The sequence below is a fragment of the Achroia grisella genome, unplaced genomic scaffold (assembly GCF_030625045.1).
Source record: "Achroia grisella isolate CSIRO2021 unplaced genomic scaffold, CSIRO_AGI_Agris_v1 utg402, whole genome shotgun sequence".
Lineage (NCBI taxonomy): Eukaryota > Metazoa > Arthropoda > Insecta > Lepidoptera > Pyralidae > Achroia > Achroia grisella.
Genome location: NW_026712841.1, coordinates 7,117,030 through 7,136,547, shown reverse-complemented (window position 1 = coordinate 7,136,547; position 19,518 = coordinate 7,117,030). Strand labels below are relative to the sequence as shown.

General features: G+C 37.0%; 2 protein-coding genes across 2 annotated transcripts in view; both read right to left on the bottom strand.

The window, feature by feature from the left end:
- Positions 1-19,518, bottom strand: part of LOC131844274 (FERM, ARHGEF and pleckstrin domain-containing protein 1-like) — a 59,436-nt gene that overhangs the window by 5,904 nt on the left and 34,014 nt on the right. Inside the window, exons 16-20 of the mRNA XM_059193111.1 lie at positions 2,604-2,852; positions 1,927-2,023; positions 1,325-1,475; positions 676-826; positions 53-120 (exon numbers count right to left, since the gene is read on the bottom strand). Coding sequence (XP_059049094.1) covers positions 53-120; positions 676-826; positions 1,325-1,475; positions 1,927-2,023; positions 2,604-2,852 — 716 coding nt within the window. The remainder of the gene's footprint in view (positions 1-52; positions 121-675; positions 827-1,324; positions 1,476-1,926; positions 2,024-2,603; positions 2,853-19,518) is intronic.
- LOC131844263 (uncharacterized) lies at positions 8,143-19,510 on the bottom strand. Its single transcript, XM_059193099.1, has one exon. It carries the CDS (start codon positions 19,493-19,495, stop codon positions 8,438-8,440), a length of 11,058 nt encoding a protein of 3,685 aa, XP_059049082.1. The 5' UTR covers positions 19,496-19,510; the 3' UTR covers positions 8,143-8,437.

The following is a 19,518-nucleotide window of genomic DNA, read 5'->3' as shown; positions in this document are numbered from 1 at the left end:
TCATTAAGTAAGCGTTTAGCTTAAAATATAAAAATAACTATGCTATACTTACATCAAATGTACTCGACAAATGGTCATACAATAATTCAGGTGTCTTTTTGTACTCTGGTTCTTCATTATCTGTAACAAAATATATTTTCTCATTATCATTTTAAATTGACCGAAAGATAGTATGTTTTATACTACTAAATGAATTTTAATGATATATTAACAAAAACGAGCTCGAGGAGAGCGAGTAGCGCGCCGGCAGGTGACGAATGTACGTACCGTGCGGCGAGTGTACGTACCGTGCGGCGAGTGTACGTACCGTGCGGCGAGTGTACGTAACGTGCGGCGAGTGTACGTACCGTGCGGCGAGTGTACGTACCGTGCGGCGAGTGTACGTAACGTGCGGCGAGTGTACGTACCGTGCGGCGAGTGTACGTACCGTGCGGCGAGTGTACGTACCGTGCGGCGAGTGTACGTACCGTGCGGCACGCAGGCGAGTGTACGTACCGTGCGGCGAGTGTACGTACCGTGCGGCGAGTGTACGTACCGTGCGGCACGCAGGCGAGTGTACGTACCGTGCGGCACGCAGGCGAGTGTACGTACCGTGCGGCACGCAGGCGAGTGTACGTACCGTGCGGCACGCAGGCGAGTGTACGTACCGTGCGGCACGCAGGCGAGTGTACGTACCGTGCGGCACGCAGGCGAGCGCGCGCTCGAGGCGGGCGAGCAGTGCTCCGGCGGGCAGCGCGAGCGGTCCGAGCGCGAGGCAGGCGCGGGCCAGCGCCGGCACGTCTCCGCCCGGGCTCGCCGCCAGCGACGACACGCGCGACGACCACGTCTGCAGACACGCACACACGTCATCCTTCTTTAGTTTTTTTTTATTGGAGAGTTTGGACTATTATCAGAGGCTTAGACCTGTAGCACTGCGACCTACATAAATCTATTGTGTTCGCCCTATATCCGTCTCGCCACTACCCCAAATATTCATACCGACTGCTCACGACTTCACAATATCTGTCAATTCGGAGTAGACATATACAGCTCGTTTGGACGTAAAATGTATAACAGTATTTTGTTTATTTTTTTATCGAAGATAGATTAATTATTAATATAAAAATATTTACAAAGTAAACATAAATCCAGAACAAACTTAATCCATAAATACGAGTACACAGTAGTGAAGAACAACAAAGAAAATTAACAAAGTCATTGACAAAACACTATATAATCTTACGACCCAGTTTACATAGTACATATCTAAAGAGTAATTTAAGTCTTCTAGAAAACTTATATATTACTTTTAACTCTGATAAAATATGTAATAGGTTTTACTTACCACAGTGACTAGTTCGAGGTCCCGCTTGTATGTTCGCTCAGTCATTAGTAACTCCTTGGCGACAAAGTATGTGACATCTGCACCACGTCGCCGCCGAACTTCAGTTCCCCCGCCGCCCTCGCGGATAATACTCGTTAGCGTTGACGATATACTGAGAACACACAATACTATATTTGGAAACTAGAGATGAGCATTATTTTGTATAAGGTTAACAAATTTAATAGGGTTTTTAACTAGCTTTGTTCACAAAATATAGTATGTACTACTATTACTATTTTCAATAGAAAATCTGCAAATATAATAGTCTCAATATAACAAAAGTTTAAATATTTCAATATATAAATGGGTAATATTTGTTATTCTAACGAATAGAATAAAATATGTGGCACATTGCATACTTAATCGGTCACAGAGAAAAATAGGGTAATAAATAACGTATAGGTACCTACATTAGTACTTGGACTACTACTATTTACTGATTATCGAATTCATTGACATAAGAAAACAAGTATGTAATATACCTCGTAATAATAAGTCACAGATAACAAATAATTAGACGAAAAACAATTTCATTATTTTCAAAACCATTAATTTTCAAATACCTGTTATTATTATTTTGTCGTTTCAGTGTATCGCCCGCGTCGCTCTCCCCACCGCTCAGCACATCCATACTGGTCGTCGATTCTGATACAACGTGCACTGGAGAAAAAGTATTATTCCTATACAAGATCTGTATACATCCAAAACGACAGTACAAGAATATTCTCAGGCGTTACTTGTAAATTGTCATCTGTTACTCATAATTTCACCGAATTATAATTTCCCATCATATCAACATCGAATAAAAAAATAAAAACAAAAAACTCTATCATACCGTTACAAAATATATATTAATATAATAGTTTGTAAAGAAAATTTATTAAAGTCAGGCAGATATAGCCAGCGTTTTCATATAAATCTCCCTAACTAATTCAAAATTCAAGGAACCTCACAATCAGTGACCCAGGGTCCCTACAAGCCCTATCATACCCTGGGATTGCTAAGTTTCAAATATATCCAATATTTAATTTTAAACTTTCGTGTTTAATATAAATTATTAACCATCTCGTGACCACGGCTAATGCAACCTAGTCGAAACGTCGAGAGGTAAATACCTTTATTTGCCATAAAATTATTCGTGTTAAGACCCGGTTATTAATTTAAATAATATATATCCAATATTTAATAAGAATAGATTTTGAGTATTAGCACAGTCCACAGGTATCAAAAACATACACACCGTTAATATTCCCGTTGACTCTGTTGCAGTTCCGGTCGCGTGCGTCGTGTCCGTTGGCGAGCGCGCGCGTCGCCCGCACGTGCGGCGTGGACGCACACAGCGGCTCCCCGTGAATACTGGGATCTTCGTTCATATTCGGATCTTCCGTTACGTTTCGGTCTTCGTTCAAACTGCGATCTTCGTTCGCTGATGGCGACATGCACAGACTCGCCGACGACACCGTATTATCTTCCTCTGGCGATGTCTCGTCTGTTTTGAAAAATATATCATTAATTATTTCGTAGGAGAATCAACAGTAAATATACATGTACTAAGACTGAACTAAAAATAACTGAAATCTATAAGTTAAATTACAAAGCGATATGATAACCAGATAAGATTTTATAAAATACTGAATTATTATTGATTATGTGATTATTATTTATATTCTAATGTTGTAATATGAAATTGTCTTGTCTTTCAGCCTGTCCAGAACTCAAAGTTAACAGGCTACAATAAATTTGATTTTAAATAAAGACATTTTTCCTCTGAAGGAGATAGTAGTGCGCTTTTTCACAGCTACATTCATTTCGACACAAATACATAAAAAACTAAAAAAATAGTTTACTTCTATCGATCCAAATAGTTTAAAACAATTGTTCTATTGTCTAGCTATATTTATATAAAACTTTTTTTTATTGCATGCTTATTAATGTGTAAGATATATATGTAAAACTAAATAATAAATATAACTGAAAAGCAAATAAACAATAACAAAAATGAATAAATATAACCTGAAAACAAAATTAAGGTATAAAACAACATGAACAATTAAAGAAAAGTTTAAAAAATAGCTGAAAAAATATAGAAATATTTTATGTTACAAACCTACGTAACAAACTATAAACAGAAAAAATAACACGATAACATCATGCAGTTAAACGTTTTAAAACTTACATGTATTTTCCTGGCAGCTTATTTATAAATTGTGGTTACAAATAAAAATTAGCATAACAACATTAAAACGCAATTACATTTAATTTTATTTATTTATTGTTTAACTATCCCCGACCGCGGGGCGTAGTGTCGTGTATTGCAGGGATACCGTACACTTACATTCACATATAAATTCAAAAAGGAAGTAACATTTCAATACTCGAAACAATATCCAAATATACGTGACAATAAAACTATAAACAATAATTAATGAAATCGTAACATTACAGTCTATTCGGATTGTACACTTCAATCGAAAAGTCGAAGTACTTAATATCTATGATTTAATACCGATCGTTATTGCACTAACTAGGGTGGATCCAGCGATCCCTTCGGAGATTCGTAGACAGTCAAGCGGCTTGAATTCAGCACGTAAATTGCGTCTAGATTATTCAACATATACAAATTTCGCTTGTCAAGTCACGAAAACCTTCCCGCTAAATTTATAAACTTACACACTTATGTTTCATTGAAGCGAAATATTACCAAATAAAAAAAATACAGAAAATATTCCACATAATAACTAGAACAAATCAAAAGTCCTACACTCAAAATTTACGGAAGTTAAATAGAAAATATGATGCTTAATGAAGCACTTTGTAAGACATACGAATACGTTGATTGAAACGACTTGACCATCTACAGACCTCTTAACAGTTAATAATCTAAAATTGCTTCGTGCACACACGACCACGTTAGACACTTCACTAAACATTGCATTAATTGAACACTGCAGCCACTGTGTGGTGGATTGTTCATCATAACGCTGTCATCAACGGAAATAATATTAGAAGATATTTGTGCAAATGAAATTTAATTAATTAGAAACAAACTATAATATCTACCAAATATCAGACCATACCAATTCGAATTATCTATATGATTAGCATATGACTGTTCTTTCAATTAATTGATGAAAGTAATCACAATAAAATATTCATATTTTTGTAATAATATTATTCATAATAATAAACGAATATATTTCAACAACCCCAATAAAAATAGTATACTTGAATAAATAATTCAATAAAACGTAATTGACTTTCATTGAGCTTAAAACAAAATCGAAAATACACCTTATTATTGTACATGCATAATCTAATTACATTTGATCTATCTAAATATATAGGGGTAATAGTACAATATCGAGTATTTAATGTTTAAATATTTCACAAAAGATCTTTATTCAATTTTGATCATTATTGAGAAAGTAATAAAAGTGCGTATAGAATTAACAAATGAAAGCTAAACATACATAGTGATTTAACATACAGAGTACGGAAATTGTGAGCGACATTTCTTGTCAAAGTTTTTATTCATCATGTATATTCTAATTAATATTCATGTATACAATATTCGTATAATGCCATAAATATTTATCGTCGCAATAACATATGAACTACTTTCAATAACAAGTGAAGTCAAACATCATGTAGGCAGTTCATGGCAGTAATTATTATTCAAATGTTTTGCACTTGGTGAATTGGAAATGACCTTAAACTCACAAATACCAAACCTAAATATTGGAGCAAAGTATTCTCAATAATTACCAACTATAGTGAATTTTCAGGATAGGTTTAGAGAGTGGCGTTGAATTTGCTCGACTAATGTCATAAAATAGTTAATAAGATCGATTGTAAAATAACCTATCCCTAAAATTACCTTATTAATTAAGCGGTGATACCGATTCTGACATAAAATTGTTTAAAATTTAACCGATTCACGGAGAACATTGAAATTCATTAAAATGATGTTACTCAATTCATTTTCTAAAATAATGTTTAGAGAATCAGTTTCCTACTCACAAAAATGTAATTCGTCATATGAACATAATTTAACAAAAGATTTCTTTCGTCCCTATTATTGTAAAAATAAAAGTAACAAAACGTCAAATCTCTATTTCATACCAGTTTTAAACTGATATTAAAAAGACTGATATTACAATTCTTACAATTCACATAATATACCTAGCAGGTGAAGTGGTACAGTTAGAATGTGTGTAGTTACCGAGGTAGGATGTACTAACATTTCTCATCATTTTCTACTTTCATGTAGATATCATACAACCACCTACCACCCATGCACTAATGTCAATAACGTATTATATTTAACTGTATTATACTCGAACAGTACTGGAACTAATATTCCTAAACATCTACAGGGTAAAAATGGGTTGAATTTTTTCGTAAATGTCATTGTAAATTACTCTAGTTGCAATAAATAAACATATATATATATATATTGTCTTTGGTCTAATTTATCTGCTATGGTTACAACGTACTGTGCTTTTTATATAACGAATTATGTTGTAAAATGGCGGGAACAACCAAATGAAATGTGTAGCGCGAATTCGCAATTTATTTAAATACAGTACAATTTTACTTTGTATGTAAATGAAAATAAGTTATATCTTACTATTTAGTATTATATATTTTCATTATCTATGCAATAAACTAGCTAAGGTCGCAAAGACATATGTAGGTAATAGAAATGTTATTTGATAACATAGCTAAGGGCACAGCAGAAACATATCAAGGAAACATCGTAAATAATTTTCACCAGAACTTTTTTCTTAAACGTAGATACTCTATTAAATATTTAATGACTCGTAAAGAATAAACAAGAAGTTAACTCTTCTCAAATGTAATTTCAAACTGACATTAATATAATTTAGAAACATTTGGCTAACATTGTACAATTATTCTATACTAAATGTCAAGAAAACAATATTCGTAAATTTTAAGCCAAAGTCGATGCTAATTGCATTTACGTTGTAAATTATTATTATAACCTCAACATTTTTTTTCGTAACAATCTTTCTAATTTTATTATTTACTCAGATGAAATAATGTGGGTTTATTAGCATTATTATATATTTGTATGATTTTTCCATATTTAGAAATTTCTCTGTAAACGTCTAATTGATTTTTCGTATAGCGCAGTAGTTCGTATAGCTCCATATAGCTTTAGGTACGGCAAAAATCACACAGAAAAGTTATCAGGGTACTAGTCATAATATATAATAGATTAGTAATATAACATTATAAATATTTCTATTTTTGAAGTTTTTACTAATGGAGTGATTTCCTATATTACCCTGCAAGGAATCTCCACTCAATATCAAGCTGAAAATGGAAATGTAAAAAAAATGTTGAAATATTTGACTTTCTTACCCTTAAAGAAAGAAACACGAAAACGCATACCTAATAAAAAAAGAACATTATTTACAAATTAACATATTAAAGGATTGAAGAATTCTTGTATTGTGTTACTATACTACAAAATAGTAATATGTTTGTTTTGTTACGGTATGAATAGTACAATCATGCAGTTGATAACATTAATAAATGATAAAACCACTGATCAGTAAACGACAACAAAACGGTAGGTAATTGTTCCGATAAATACCAGTAAAATAATCATTAAACTCGCCACGCTGATCATTTTCGATGACTGATAATAATTCTATAACTATAACCTCCACGACATAATTTTCAACTATTAAATTACCTTATAATAAGACAAAAATCTTTATTAAAAAATTTAATAAAAACATGTCAATGATAATATTTAGTGAGAAAAAATTGAGCTTATTTGGCACAATTGCATTTTTACTCGTAATATGATCATTTCTATCAACGCGATTTGAATGTTCATAACATTTAAAGCAGTCATATTTTCGACAAAATATTGAATTACAAATGAATAATAAACAAATACACTAGTAAGTTTTTCAGTGTAGTTAAGTAAGTTACCTTACATAATTAACCAGTCGTAAATTAACATGAACAGTCAAGTCACTTAAAATGTAAAATGTAATTTATTGTATTTTTGCAAACTAATGTCATACATACGTTACTTCTACGTAAGTTAAATTTATATGTATTAATTATTTATCGGTATTTGAACATCGCGTCGTTAGAATAATTAAATATAAAGAATTATGTCAATGGGGACAACTATTAATAAAGATTTATTTTTTAATACTGACTATTTTGTATATTTAACTGTAAAGATAAATTAATAAAGCCATAAATATAAACTTACCGTAATAAAAGGGTTAAAAACATACGAAAACTACAAGAATAAATATTTAAAAAGGTGACCCAAATTAGATTTGAGGCAACATCCACGATTATTTCTATATAAGATATATATTTTGTATTCAGTGTATATAACACCATAAACCTCAAAATCGTCTGTGACATAGAACCTTTGAGCATTGGATTAAAAAATTAACACACAGATCTTGGATCTCACCTCACAAAGTAAATCACAGCCTTCATACATATAATTTTCATGAATTAAACTAATACATGACAGGGCGTTATTAAACCACACAAAAATCTATAAGGAGACATTTGGCATCAATGTGTGTTGATTTGCCACCTGTTGCCATTCGTATAATATAAGCGTCGAGTCAGCGCTACCTTTCTAAACGCATCTAAATAATGCGTGATGGGTAAAGACATTTATTATTATATCGATCAGAAATTCACGAATAAAACGTCGATTGTAAGATATTTCGTTCAGTACACATAACTACACCTAAATACTTATTAAGCTACAGGTAGGTATAAGTCCGCATTACACACGTTACTCAAAAGGGTCGCGCTATCCGGATTTGGCACTAAATATATTTTTTTAATTCATTTTTACTAATTAGTCAAAATGACAATGTAAATATTCAATATAATGATTACCCTAATATCAAATATCAATTATAACAATTGCGTAATTAGAATTTAAATCTCGAAACGCATAGTAATTAGCACGCTCGCATTGACGTCGATCCGACGAAATAAGTAGTGACAACAACCGAACAAAACTCTGAAGGCTTTAATATTCTGAAAGCGAACTTAATCATTTTCATCATCGGAGCAAAGAGGAGGAGGAAGAGTAGATACATCAAACTTTTGTTCGGGACTGTCGCTAGAGGCTTGCGAGTCAACGTAATGACTGGAATAAAATCGTTCCACATTGTTCAAGCTGAAACGTTGGTCGAGATCTCTAGTGTAATGGTCCTCATTATCATCCCCACCCTCTATGTCGTGTTCGTACTGAGGATAACACTCCTGTGTCTGGAACATATCGGCTTCTTCGTATTGCTCTGGATAAGGACTGCCTCTATATTCCTCATATTCGTCCTTATCCTGAGGCAGTTCGGTATCTGAATAGGCTACGGACTCGCCGCGCTCGAATAAGTAACTTCCAGATTTTGTCATTTTTGGCGCTCTTTTAATAGTATCGATAGGATAAGCGTAGTCGTCAGAATCATCTCTATCACTCTGTTCATCGTAAAATATTGCTCTTGGCTGATGTTGTCCAGAAGGCTCCCCGAGAGACATCTCTTCGGATTGACGGTAACCCGACTTCCCTTTCTTCAAAGAGGATTGGCGACTGCTTTTATTAGAATACGACACTCTGGGAGGGCTGTCCTCTTGTACGTAACTCGGTTCCTGTGTATCAAGGTAAGGGTGTCGCAATCGACCTAATCTATCAAAACGAGGAAAGCCCATTTCATCTTCGTCAGCAGAAGATCCAAATCCTTGAAACTGGACGGGAGTTATGCTAATAGGAAATTGTTGGGCCTCGTAGTTAGCACTTTTATATTTAGAATATTCGCCTTGACCTTCGTCCTCAGAATAACTTACCGGATCTGGTACGTCGTAATTCTTAGAATCTCCTTTGGATACTTCAGAAGATCCAGACTCGACTTCTGGAACATAACTGTCAGAACATTCCGAACTCTCCATCCGTCTTAAAGTGTCTTCTACAACTAAATACTTGGATCCTTGATGTAAATCACTTTCAGAAGAATATTGACTTTTAGTGGAGTCCTCCTCCAAAACATCTTGTATTTTTTCTTGCTTTTTTCGAGCTCCAGTAACCTGCTTCTTACGTCTAAATGTACGCATTCGTTCTCGCGGATCTCTTATAACATCTAGAGAGCTATCAGTGTCGTTACCACTAGGTGGGCTCTTTAAAGAAATATTTCTAACTAAAAACGATTTTTTTACGGGTGTTTTCAAGGGCTGAATAGGTGGGGATTCGGAACTCAGACTGCTAGAATAGTAAGGTGAGCAGCGCGAGAGAGGTGTTTTCCCAGACCTTTCTCCAGATTTCTTTTCGGAAAATTCTCTATGTACCGATGGGATTTCTGGTACAGATATCAATGGTAAATCAGACGAAGCTAAATAGTGTTCATGAAACGACCAACTTTTAGGCTTACTACGAAATTGTTGTGATGATTTATATTCTTTAATCTGGTTTTTAGAAAGTGTTTTATCATCATAGCTCGCATGCTTAGCTAAAGGTTTATAATCAGATCTTATAAATTGATTACCAGTATCTTCTCGAATAATATTAGAAAATTCCTGACTTTGATAACGTTCACTATGCTTCTCTTCTTGGCTGTACAACTGAGACGGCATATCGATATCTAATTCAGGCTGTGGTGCCACGACATACGGTTTAAAACCACTATCCTCACTTTGACAACGAGTCGTTGGTTTCATATATCTATGAGATTGCTCCTCATAACTCATACTCTTTGAAGGTCCTTTTTGATAACGTTCATGAGTTGCGTCGTGCGGTAACTGATAGCCTTTCAACCTTTGTTCAAATCTAAGTACACCGTTAGCATGTTTTTGTAAACTACTCAATGAACTTGAGCTAGATTTATCCGATTTATCACTACAACTAATTGAAGAAGACTTGTCATTTTTGGTAGCATAAGGTGCTGTTAATCTAAGCACATGCTCTTTACATTCGAAAGGTTCTTTAGATGGTGAAGATGATTTCTCCAATTCCATTTCTAAATCTATCTTTTCTTCGATATCAGGCGGCGGTCCCATAACTGCTGTGTGTTCAGATTTGGAATTGTCAGTATCTGGCTGATCCTCACGAGTGGTGACTATGAGAGTATGACTTGTGCTAGCTGACCAATCGGAAATAGACTGAGCTAATGTAAGAGTACTATCGCTTTTAGTCCCAGAGCTGCTATCTATACCTTTCCGAGATATTGTAGTAGTATCAGAACTACATAATTTATCGTATTTAATATTTTCAGAACTTTTATCTAAGCTACTACTTTTAGAGCTCATTTCACCATGGGAAATTTTCTTCGGTTTCTGTTCAGATTTTTTACTTGTTTGAGAGGAAGAATATGCTTTACCCGATATGTTCTCAGATTTCTCACTTTTAGGAACAGATACGCCTGAAATGCTTTCAGAAGCCGAAAGGTTAGCATATTGCCTCACAGTATTGGTCCCCGTTGACCACTCTGAAATGCTTAAGCAAATTGATGTATCTTCAGAATGTGAGCTATGCGTACATTTTTTTTGAGGTAGTCCAATTTTCACAGTTCCGTCTAAATCAGTGCCAAAAGAACTAGTTTCCTCCTCCGAATGACTACTGTGACTACATCTTTTACATGTCCCTGCACTACTTGTACTCAGCTTAGTGGCGGCACGGACAGTCTCATCAGCCCCAGTTTGCGACAGAAGGTCGTCAATAGATGTGTCTGAATTATTAGATCCGTATGAATATTTTTGTGTCCCCATTTGCGAAAATCTATCAAAATCAGGCGATAGAGATTTACTGTCAGCGCCAAATACATCATCAGGATCTTCAAATATAGGACTATGATTAGTGGGCGACTTTTGAGGTTGACTAATAACTACCTTTTCTTCTAAATTGCTTTTGATAACAAATGATTTATGTTCGCCGCGAGAACAGCATGATCCCATATCACTTATAAGGCAAGTAGCCCTACTTAAAGTTCCACTTAAACAGGATTTATCATAATTTGATACACCTTTATTAAGGCAAGTAAATTCATCATGCTTTTCTAAAGGTTCCACCATATATCCAGATTGTTCATAAGGTATAACCTTTACAGTTTTTGCTTCTTCTTCATTACGATCTTTTGATTTTTCAGATTTAGATTCTAGAATATCCTTCTCTAAATCATCATCGTTGTTTAATGTATCACTATCGTCATCTGAACCCTGTAAATTATCTCTAGAACTCTCGGACTGAAGAGTAACCTTTGTGGCTTGCTCAGGTTCGTTATTCATATAATATATATGTATTTTTTCAATTATGGGCGTTTCTAATAAATTACAAGGTACTGGCGGCCACTGGTCATCAGATGAACTTCGTCTTCTATCTCCTTGGTCTAGTTTAGGACTAACAAGAGGAGGTAATTCTGGTAAGGGCCAATCGTCTGATTCCTGGCTTTCACTTGCAGAAGACTGCTTTAATGGGGCTTTCAAAATTGATTTACTAGCTTTTTCAGGACTTCCACTAGATTTCTTTTGATCCCACGACTCATCCTTCTTTTTACTAATTTTGTCAGACTCTTTTATACTTTCATACATTTCGCTAATTTTTGTTTGATCTATTGGTATATCCGGCATTTCAGCGGAAGTCCTTCTATCTGTATCAGAAATATAAGCTACATTTGCATTACTAGGAGGATCAGAACTAAGACTGGCTTGATGATCACTGGAGTTCAAAGATTCTTCATTAATACTTTCAGATCGAGAGCAGGCTTTAGTGGAATCTTCGTCAGCGCTTGTTTTTTCTGATGCCGTACTTCTTTCTGATATTCTAGATAATGTGCGCCCGAAATTTTGACCATAGCCAATAACAACATCCGAAGGAGTTGACGATGTCGCTGGATAAAGAAAATTTACGGGGAAATCGTTCAGGTCATCTGTAAAGTCGGCTTCCGTAGAATCTTTAGATGTATTAGCAGATAACGGTGGATTTTTGGAGAATGTTTGGAAATCATCCAACATTCTTTGATTATTATATTCAAAGACGTCTTTATTAATTGTTAGACTTTCGTACCCTTCATGATCTTGAGGTATCCACGCCTCTTCAATGCTTGTACTATTTTCACTACCCGAAGCTCCAAAGAAGGGGCGCCATGTAGGCTTTAACTCTTCACCGCGACGATAAGCTTCTCCTAAGGAGCCAGAGGTGGATTCTGTCGTTTCAAAAGATCCTCTCGATTCCACACTGAGAGATCCTCTAGAATCCATACTAGATTTAGATGAGCTCTTCTGGTCATCAAGAAGGCGACCTTTTCTTCTTGACGAAGAGTCATCTACACTAAGAGAGCCCTTAGATGGAGTAGTAGTTGTTGTCGTATCCATACTAGATTTTGATGAACTTTTTTGATCTGTGTCTTTTAGTGACCTCTTTTTCATTAATTCTCTCTCAAAAGACGACGTAATAACATTGCCATCGTCATCAAAATCTATAGTAGTATTTTGATCTTCCTGGGATATTGTAATAGCAATTTTAGTTTTCCTAACAGTTTTATGGAGATCTTTTTTGATGTCTGATGTTTTCGAAGTTGATTGACTCGATTCAGATTCTTCAATAACACACTTACCAATTTTATCTAAGCCACTCTTCTTGACATTCGGCCTCGACAGCTGTTCAACAGTCTTGTCAATACTTTCAGAACTGGATTCCGAATCAGTTGGAGCTTTTTGAGAATCAACTTGACCTTGTTTCTCTAAAGTAGGTGTTGGTGATTTTCTTGCATATTTTGAAGGACTTCGAGGACTTTCTATCCTTGTTGGCGAACTAGCACATACTGGCGAAGGAGATTTCGAATTGGATTTTGAATGTTCGCTTGATAAAGTGTGCTGAGACAGTAAATGCTCTTCACCATATTCCATAGCTTGTTTAAGCTCTTCTAAGCACTCTCTGTCTTTTTTGTTAAGTTTTTCAATATCTTGTGATATACCAAGCGGTCTGGCAATAGAGCAGCTCACACTAGATTCATCATCAATTGAGCTTCCCTTGATATTTGCACTCGATGGACTTACATCCTTTTCTATACTTGTCCATGAGGTTGACTCCGAACTTCGAGACCGTTCTGCACTCAATTTCAATAATTCTGTACGTCTAGATTTGGCTGTTAACAAAGTTCGTTGATCGGGTTTTTGCTCCGTTGGCGATTTGTCACTACCTGAACTTCCAGTGTGCTCACCAGATTCAGATTTATTTGTAGACTTCGAAGTGCTCGAGTCTATAAATGGTATATTTTCAATAGTTGGACTGTTTTCTTGTGGTGGTGTGACGATAATTTTATTTTTATTCTTCCATTTAAGGTTCAAATCTACAGTTTTAGTAGAGTCGGGCGTGACTTTTATATCACGCTCTGTTTCAGTATCAGAGTTTAATTGAGACATAGTCTCGTGTTTTAAGAATTCTACTAAACTTGCTGAAGATTCATCGAATGTACCTTGAGTGTCTAATATTCTTCTACCTTTGCTTATCCTGTTACTTGTATCGGACAGCGGTAATTCTATATCCCCGGTATAATCGTCATAATCAATAGTTATCCAAGAACCAGTATCATCGCTTTTACCACGAGCCAATCTAATTCTTTTGCCCTTTTTCGAACCCTGATCTTGATCAGAAGAACTATCAGCATCAATATATGGCAACGAAATCCCTAATACATGACTGTCATCAGATACTTTTAGTTCACTAACTTCAGTTAAAGATTCTTCTTCACTTGTTAAACGTGCTACCTCACGTTTTCTTTCGGTGGTTGCTAGTTCATGTATATTTTGGGCACTTTTACTTTCCTGTAGCTCGGTTTGCCTTTGCTTGTTATATATATCAATTTTACGACGTTCCATTATAACAGTCTGGGTATCGTTTTCTATAACGGTATACTGAGAACTAGTCATCCATTCAATAGACGAATCATCTTCGGTCTTTTCTTTATAGCTATGAGTTGGTGATATCTCTTTTATTCCATGCTCTTTGACTATTTCTGCCTCCTCCCTAACGCTTGGATGTACGTCGACCTTTACAACTTCTTGTTTAAAGTGTCTTTCGCAGATTTCTGGGGTTACCATTGAGAGAGGAGTTACATAATTTCTGTCTAAACTTTTAGATTTTATCTTAGAGTCAAGATGGGGATCTACTTTTCTTTCCAAGCTTTTAGATTTAACACTTGGATTAATTTTTTGGTAAAATACTTTTCCTTCAATCTGTTGTTTAATTTCTTGTTTTTTAGATAAAGTTTTAGGTGATTTTTGAAGAGCTGCAAGGTCGTCCAATTTATCTTCCAAAGATTGACTGGATTTGTCATCCATACTTTTATTAATTTTGTCGTTACTTTTTGATGTTTTTTGGTCCTCAAAACTCCTGCTGATTTTACCATTCAATTTGTTATCAAGTTTCTTTGGAGATTTTGCAATAAACACATGATCTTCAGCTTTGCTATTGATTTTAGTTTCAATAATAATCTTGTCACCTTCCGTTTTGACCAGTATTTTATCCTCTGGTGGAGGAAAAGGCGGTAAAGTATCTTTTACTGGACTAATAAGAGTTTTTGTTTGTTTTAAGGCCGCTTCGAACAGCATTTGTTGTTTTTCTTTGCGTTTTGCAATTTCAGTATCGCTATCTTCTTGTGATTTAGTCCTTTCTTTGCTTCCGCCACGTTTAATTTCCATTTTCTCGAGTGATTTAGATTTTTCCTTGGCCATCTTCTTCGCTGTTTGCTCTAACTCTTGACTTTTAGCACGTGCTATGTCAAGAGGAGGAACTGTTAAAAAGTCCGGTCGTTCTTTTAAAGAAGATGGCAATGACTTTTGAGTTTGTAAGGCCTTCACTTTAGTCGCGTTAGTATCCAAAGAGCCTCCTTTATTAAGTTTACCACTAATCTTTTGCTTTTCCTCGGGTTTCGTTTTAAGTGTCAGCTTCTTCTTTTCTTTACGTTTTATTCTCTCCATGTCAGGTACAATTTGATCTTCGCTTAAATCTGATAACTTTCTGATACTACCTCTTGGTGAATTTAAAGAAGAGGTAGGTGATCTGGATGGCGATTTAGAAATAGGAGAACGAGATAATGGTGATCTGCTGATCGGAGATCGTGATGGTGATTTGACCTGAGAATTCAATTTACTCAAATCATATCTACGTTTAAATGATCTAGGTCTTCTCTGTTCAACCAAATCTTCTAATAACTGTAGTTCTTCGTTATCAATTATGACTGACTTTACGTCCTCGGTGAGTTCTGCAGATTGATCTTCTTCTACTTCCTCAATCTTGTCTATTGTTTCTTTCTTAACCGTTACAGCTTTCATAGATTTCTCATCGATCAGCGATTTCTCTTCCAATATTTCACCTTCCTCATTTATATCTTCGACGGTGTCGTCTTTTGACGAGAACGCATTCATTGGTGGTAATCTGTGGAGTTGAATAACGGGAGTATCTAAACTTTTGGCCCTACGGCTGGCTGTTGGAGAGTCCTGTGTCGCCTTTTGACGCTGTAGCGAGAAAACAGATCCCTCAGAAAGGTTTAATCTTGCATGAGCAAAAAGTATCGGCGTACCACCTGGTTTACGTAACATTGGCGATATTAATTCGTCTCGTAGACTCTTTTTCACATTCAACTTACTTCCATCTTTTATATCGTCTTTTGATTCGCTATGCTCTTCTGATTGAGTGGCCATGCCAGTTACCTTTTGAATTTCCATATCTGCCAAGTGTTCGTCATCTGACTTGATAAATTCTGTACTTTCTAATATAGGTGAAGGTATATTTTCATTGTACTCCCAAGGCGAGTTTTCTTTGGTTGTTTGTTTGATTTCTGGTACTTTAATTGCAACGTCATCTTCAGAACTTGGAATAGAAATAGATCTTTCAGAAATTCGCCGTAACTCAGTAGCATTACCAGTGACACTGTCGAGTATTTGAGGGTTATACTTTGCCTCAAGCTCCATTAACTTACGACACTGCGGTGGAGATCCCTCGATTTCTGTAGAGCTCATAGTCTGACCACGATGCCAGGCTCCAGAAGTAATTTTATCATATTCTAGTTGCAGAATGGGTTCCAAATCTTTACGTGACTGTGGCGGAGAAAATTCTAACTTAGGTGCTGCCTCAGTCGTACCAAATACGTCATCAGAATCAACACTTTCATCATCCGAAGAGAAGGAAGTAATTCTGATTTTATTATTATTTTTAGTCTTGATTTTGCCACCTGTGCCTTTTTTGCTTGTTCCACGACCTTTGGATCCTCTTTTAGGTGGTAGCTTTTCAGATTTAGATTTGATATCAGCGCGTAATTTTTCAGCAGCCGTCATGGGTTTAGGTTCTTTACATATTGGTGGTTGTTGTATATTACGACCATTTATAGCAAATTTAATATCATGTGGAAATTGTGGCTCTTGTCTAATACTGTCCGTTTTAGAACTTGTAGCTGAGTCACTTTCTATCTGACTTAGTTTAGAATTTAATGTCTCAAGCAATACTGGATCCAGATTTTTTGTAATATCTCTCTTTGGACTTGGTAAATGTTGCAGTTGACAACTTTTATCAACTTCTAAGGTCACTGGATCTACTTTCGATAAATCAATATTTTGTGTGAATAAAAAGTCACGACTTTCTACTTCCAAGAATTTAGAAGAGTGTTCAACTTGAATGCTATTTCTTGGTGACTTAGGAGACTTGGGTGACTTCGGAGATTTTGGTGACTTGGGAGATTTTGGCGATTTCGGTGATTTTGGTGATTTTGGCGAACGCGGAGACTTCGGATGATCGTGATACTTGCATCTAGGATGAGCACTTACTATGTGTCTGCCATTTTGTGGCGGCAACATAATGATATCTGGTGGCTGTTGTCTCTTATCTTCTATAGGCGATGGTGCCGTCCCATTCATGACATGCCTTTTATGTAATACGTACGGTATATCGTATCCATCATCTACTTTTTTATTGTCTTTAATGCCAGCTTTAAAAGCATCGAACTCCTTGAAATAATTTTTCGGTAAATCAAAGGGTGTACGTATGTAGTCCGCATTCCTGGAGGGTAATTCAAAGTGCGACCGTTTAGTAGCAATCGGCGGGGCACTTGGTATTTGGCGAAATATGTAATCTTCATCACTCGATTCCGCTGGAGTTAAGTCAATGGACTTTTGATGCATCAAGACATGTCTTCGAGAGTTGACGCTACTGAATCGAGGTCTATTAGCAAGACTATTTGGATCACTCTTGGTTCTCTCTACGGTAGGATGAGTGTACGGAATAGCAGTGTCCGTAAGACGACTGCTTGAACTAGTCTCAAGAATAAGTTTTGGATTATACTCATCGAAGTGTGTCTTCGCCATCAACTCTTCTTTCAAGCTTTCCTTTCGAACAACATGCATATGTCCTTTACTACGCATATTCTTATCGAATTCGGACTGGAGAATTGAAGGTGATTCCGCTTGAATTGAGGCTGCTTTCACTTTATTTTTTGTATATTCAATGCTATCCATAGCGGGTAATATACGAACATTTACATCAGATTCATTGGATGATTCCTTAACCAGGTGTGATGGAGGATTTTCCTTGCTGATAGAACGTGTCAACGATTCAATTTTTTCTTTATCAAAACTGAATACAGTATCAGAAGAGCGTCGTCTTTGATAACTGTGAATTTTCGCTGCTCTACTATTATCGATTTCGGTATCAAGCCCTACTATTTTCTCAGGCCAAATATGTGTAGTTTGAGGGTGTAAATCTTCTTCTTCTGTAGATAAATCATCGGATTTCTTAGGAGGACTGAGATCAGAGTACTGGCCGTATTGCTCCAGTTCAACGTTTTGTAAACTTGCAGAGTGTAAAGGACTAGGTTCCTTATGTTTATTGTTACTAGGAAATGTAGAGTAAGGAGTTGGTATATGATAATAATTAGGCGAATTAGCAAGATTGGCAATCAAATCTTCGTGGGACTTATCGAACAAAGTTTTCTCACTATATTCTGGTTTCTCCATACCGATAAAAGTAGATTGAGTATCGTAAAAATCTTTCGTCGAGTCAGGACTAGAAGATGGCGATATGGGTTCAAAGGGATCAATATAAGCATTCTGAATACTAGTAATACTACGACGTCTAATACTAATGTCATCGGGTTCATAGAGATTCTTTTTACAGTCATAATAATCAGACTTCGAATCCTGACTGGACGTTCTCGATCCCGATCTATCTGAACTCTTACTCTTTAAAGTTTCCCGAGATTTCTTACTATCCGTATGATAAACGCTATCGCGAGATTTTTTACTAGATTCTGCGCTACTTTTAGAAATTTTTGAGTCGTAAATATCGCTTTTAGATTCTTGACTGGAAGTCCTCGATCCGAGAGCACGCTTAATTTCTTTATAGAAACTACCGTCCGACCTGACGGACAATTTTTCTCGAGGCAAAACTCTCGGATCGTCTATCAAGAAAGGATCAAGCGGTATGTCGTTGTCACTCCTATATTTGAGTCGGACGACGTCGAGGTCGGGCTCGCGGTCGTCGGACTCGGAGAGGTGCGAGAGCGACTGGTCGTCGTCGGACGGCAGGTCGTTGCCGGAGTCGAGCGAGCAGGAGCGCGTGCGCGCCAGCGAGCGCCGCCGCGGCCGCGCCTCCGAGCACTCGTCGTCCGACCGCTCCACCAACTCGTAGCTGTCGTGCGACAGGTCGTCCTGCGAGCCGCTGCGCGCGAACGCAGGCAGATCCAGGCGCGGCTCGCTGATGGCGCCCGGGAAACTAGCGGAGTAGGTGCGAGTGATCATCTCGCGCTGCGCGTCCAGCGAGCCGCGCGTGCCGAGCACGAAGGCGAGCGTGCGCGCGTCGTCGTAGCGCGTGACGGGCGAGTCGACGCGGCGCGCGCCGGCCGGGTAGTAGGAGTCGAGGTCGGCGAGCATGCTGCGCGTGTCGCGGCCGCGCTTGGAGCGGCCGGCGTCGTCGAAGCTGAAGTCGCGCAGGTTGCGGCAGCTGGCGCTGCGCCACGCCGCCCGCGCGCGCCCCGCCTCCTCCTCCTCCTCGGGCTCCGGCTCGCCGTCCTCCGCCTCCACCAGCAACGAGCCGGCTCGGCTCGAGCGGGTGGACGCGCAGGCCGAGTACATGTTGCACTGCGAGAGCTCGTACT

Excerpts from the sequence above, each read along its gene's own strand:
- LOC131844263 (XM_059193099.1), bottom strand. The coding sequence starts at position 19,495 with ATGTACTCGGCCTGCGCGTCCACCCGCTCGAGCCGAGCCGGCTCGTTG.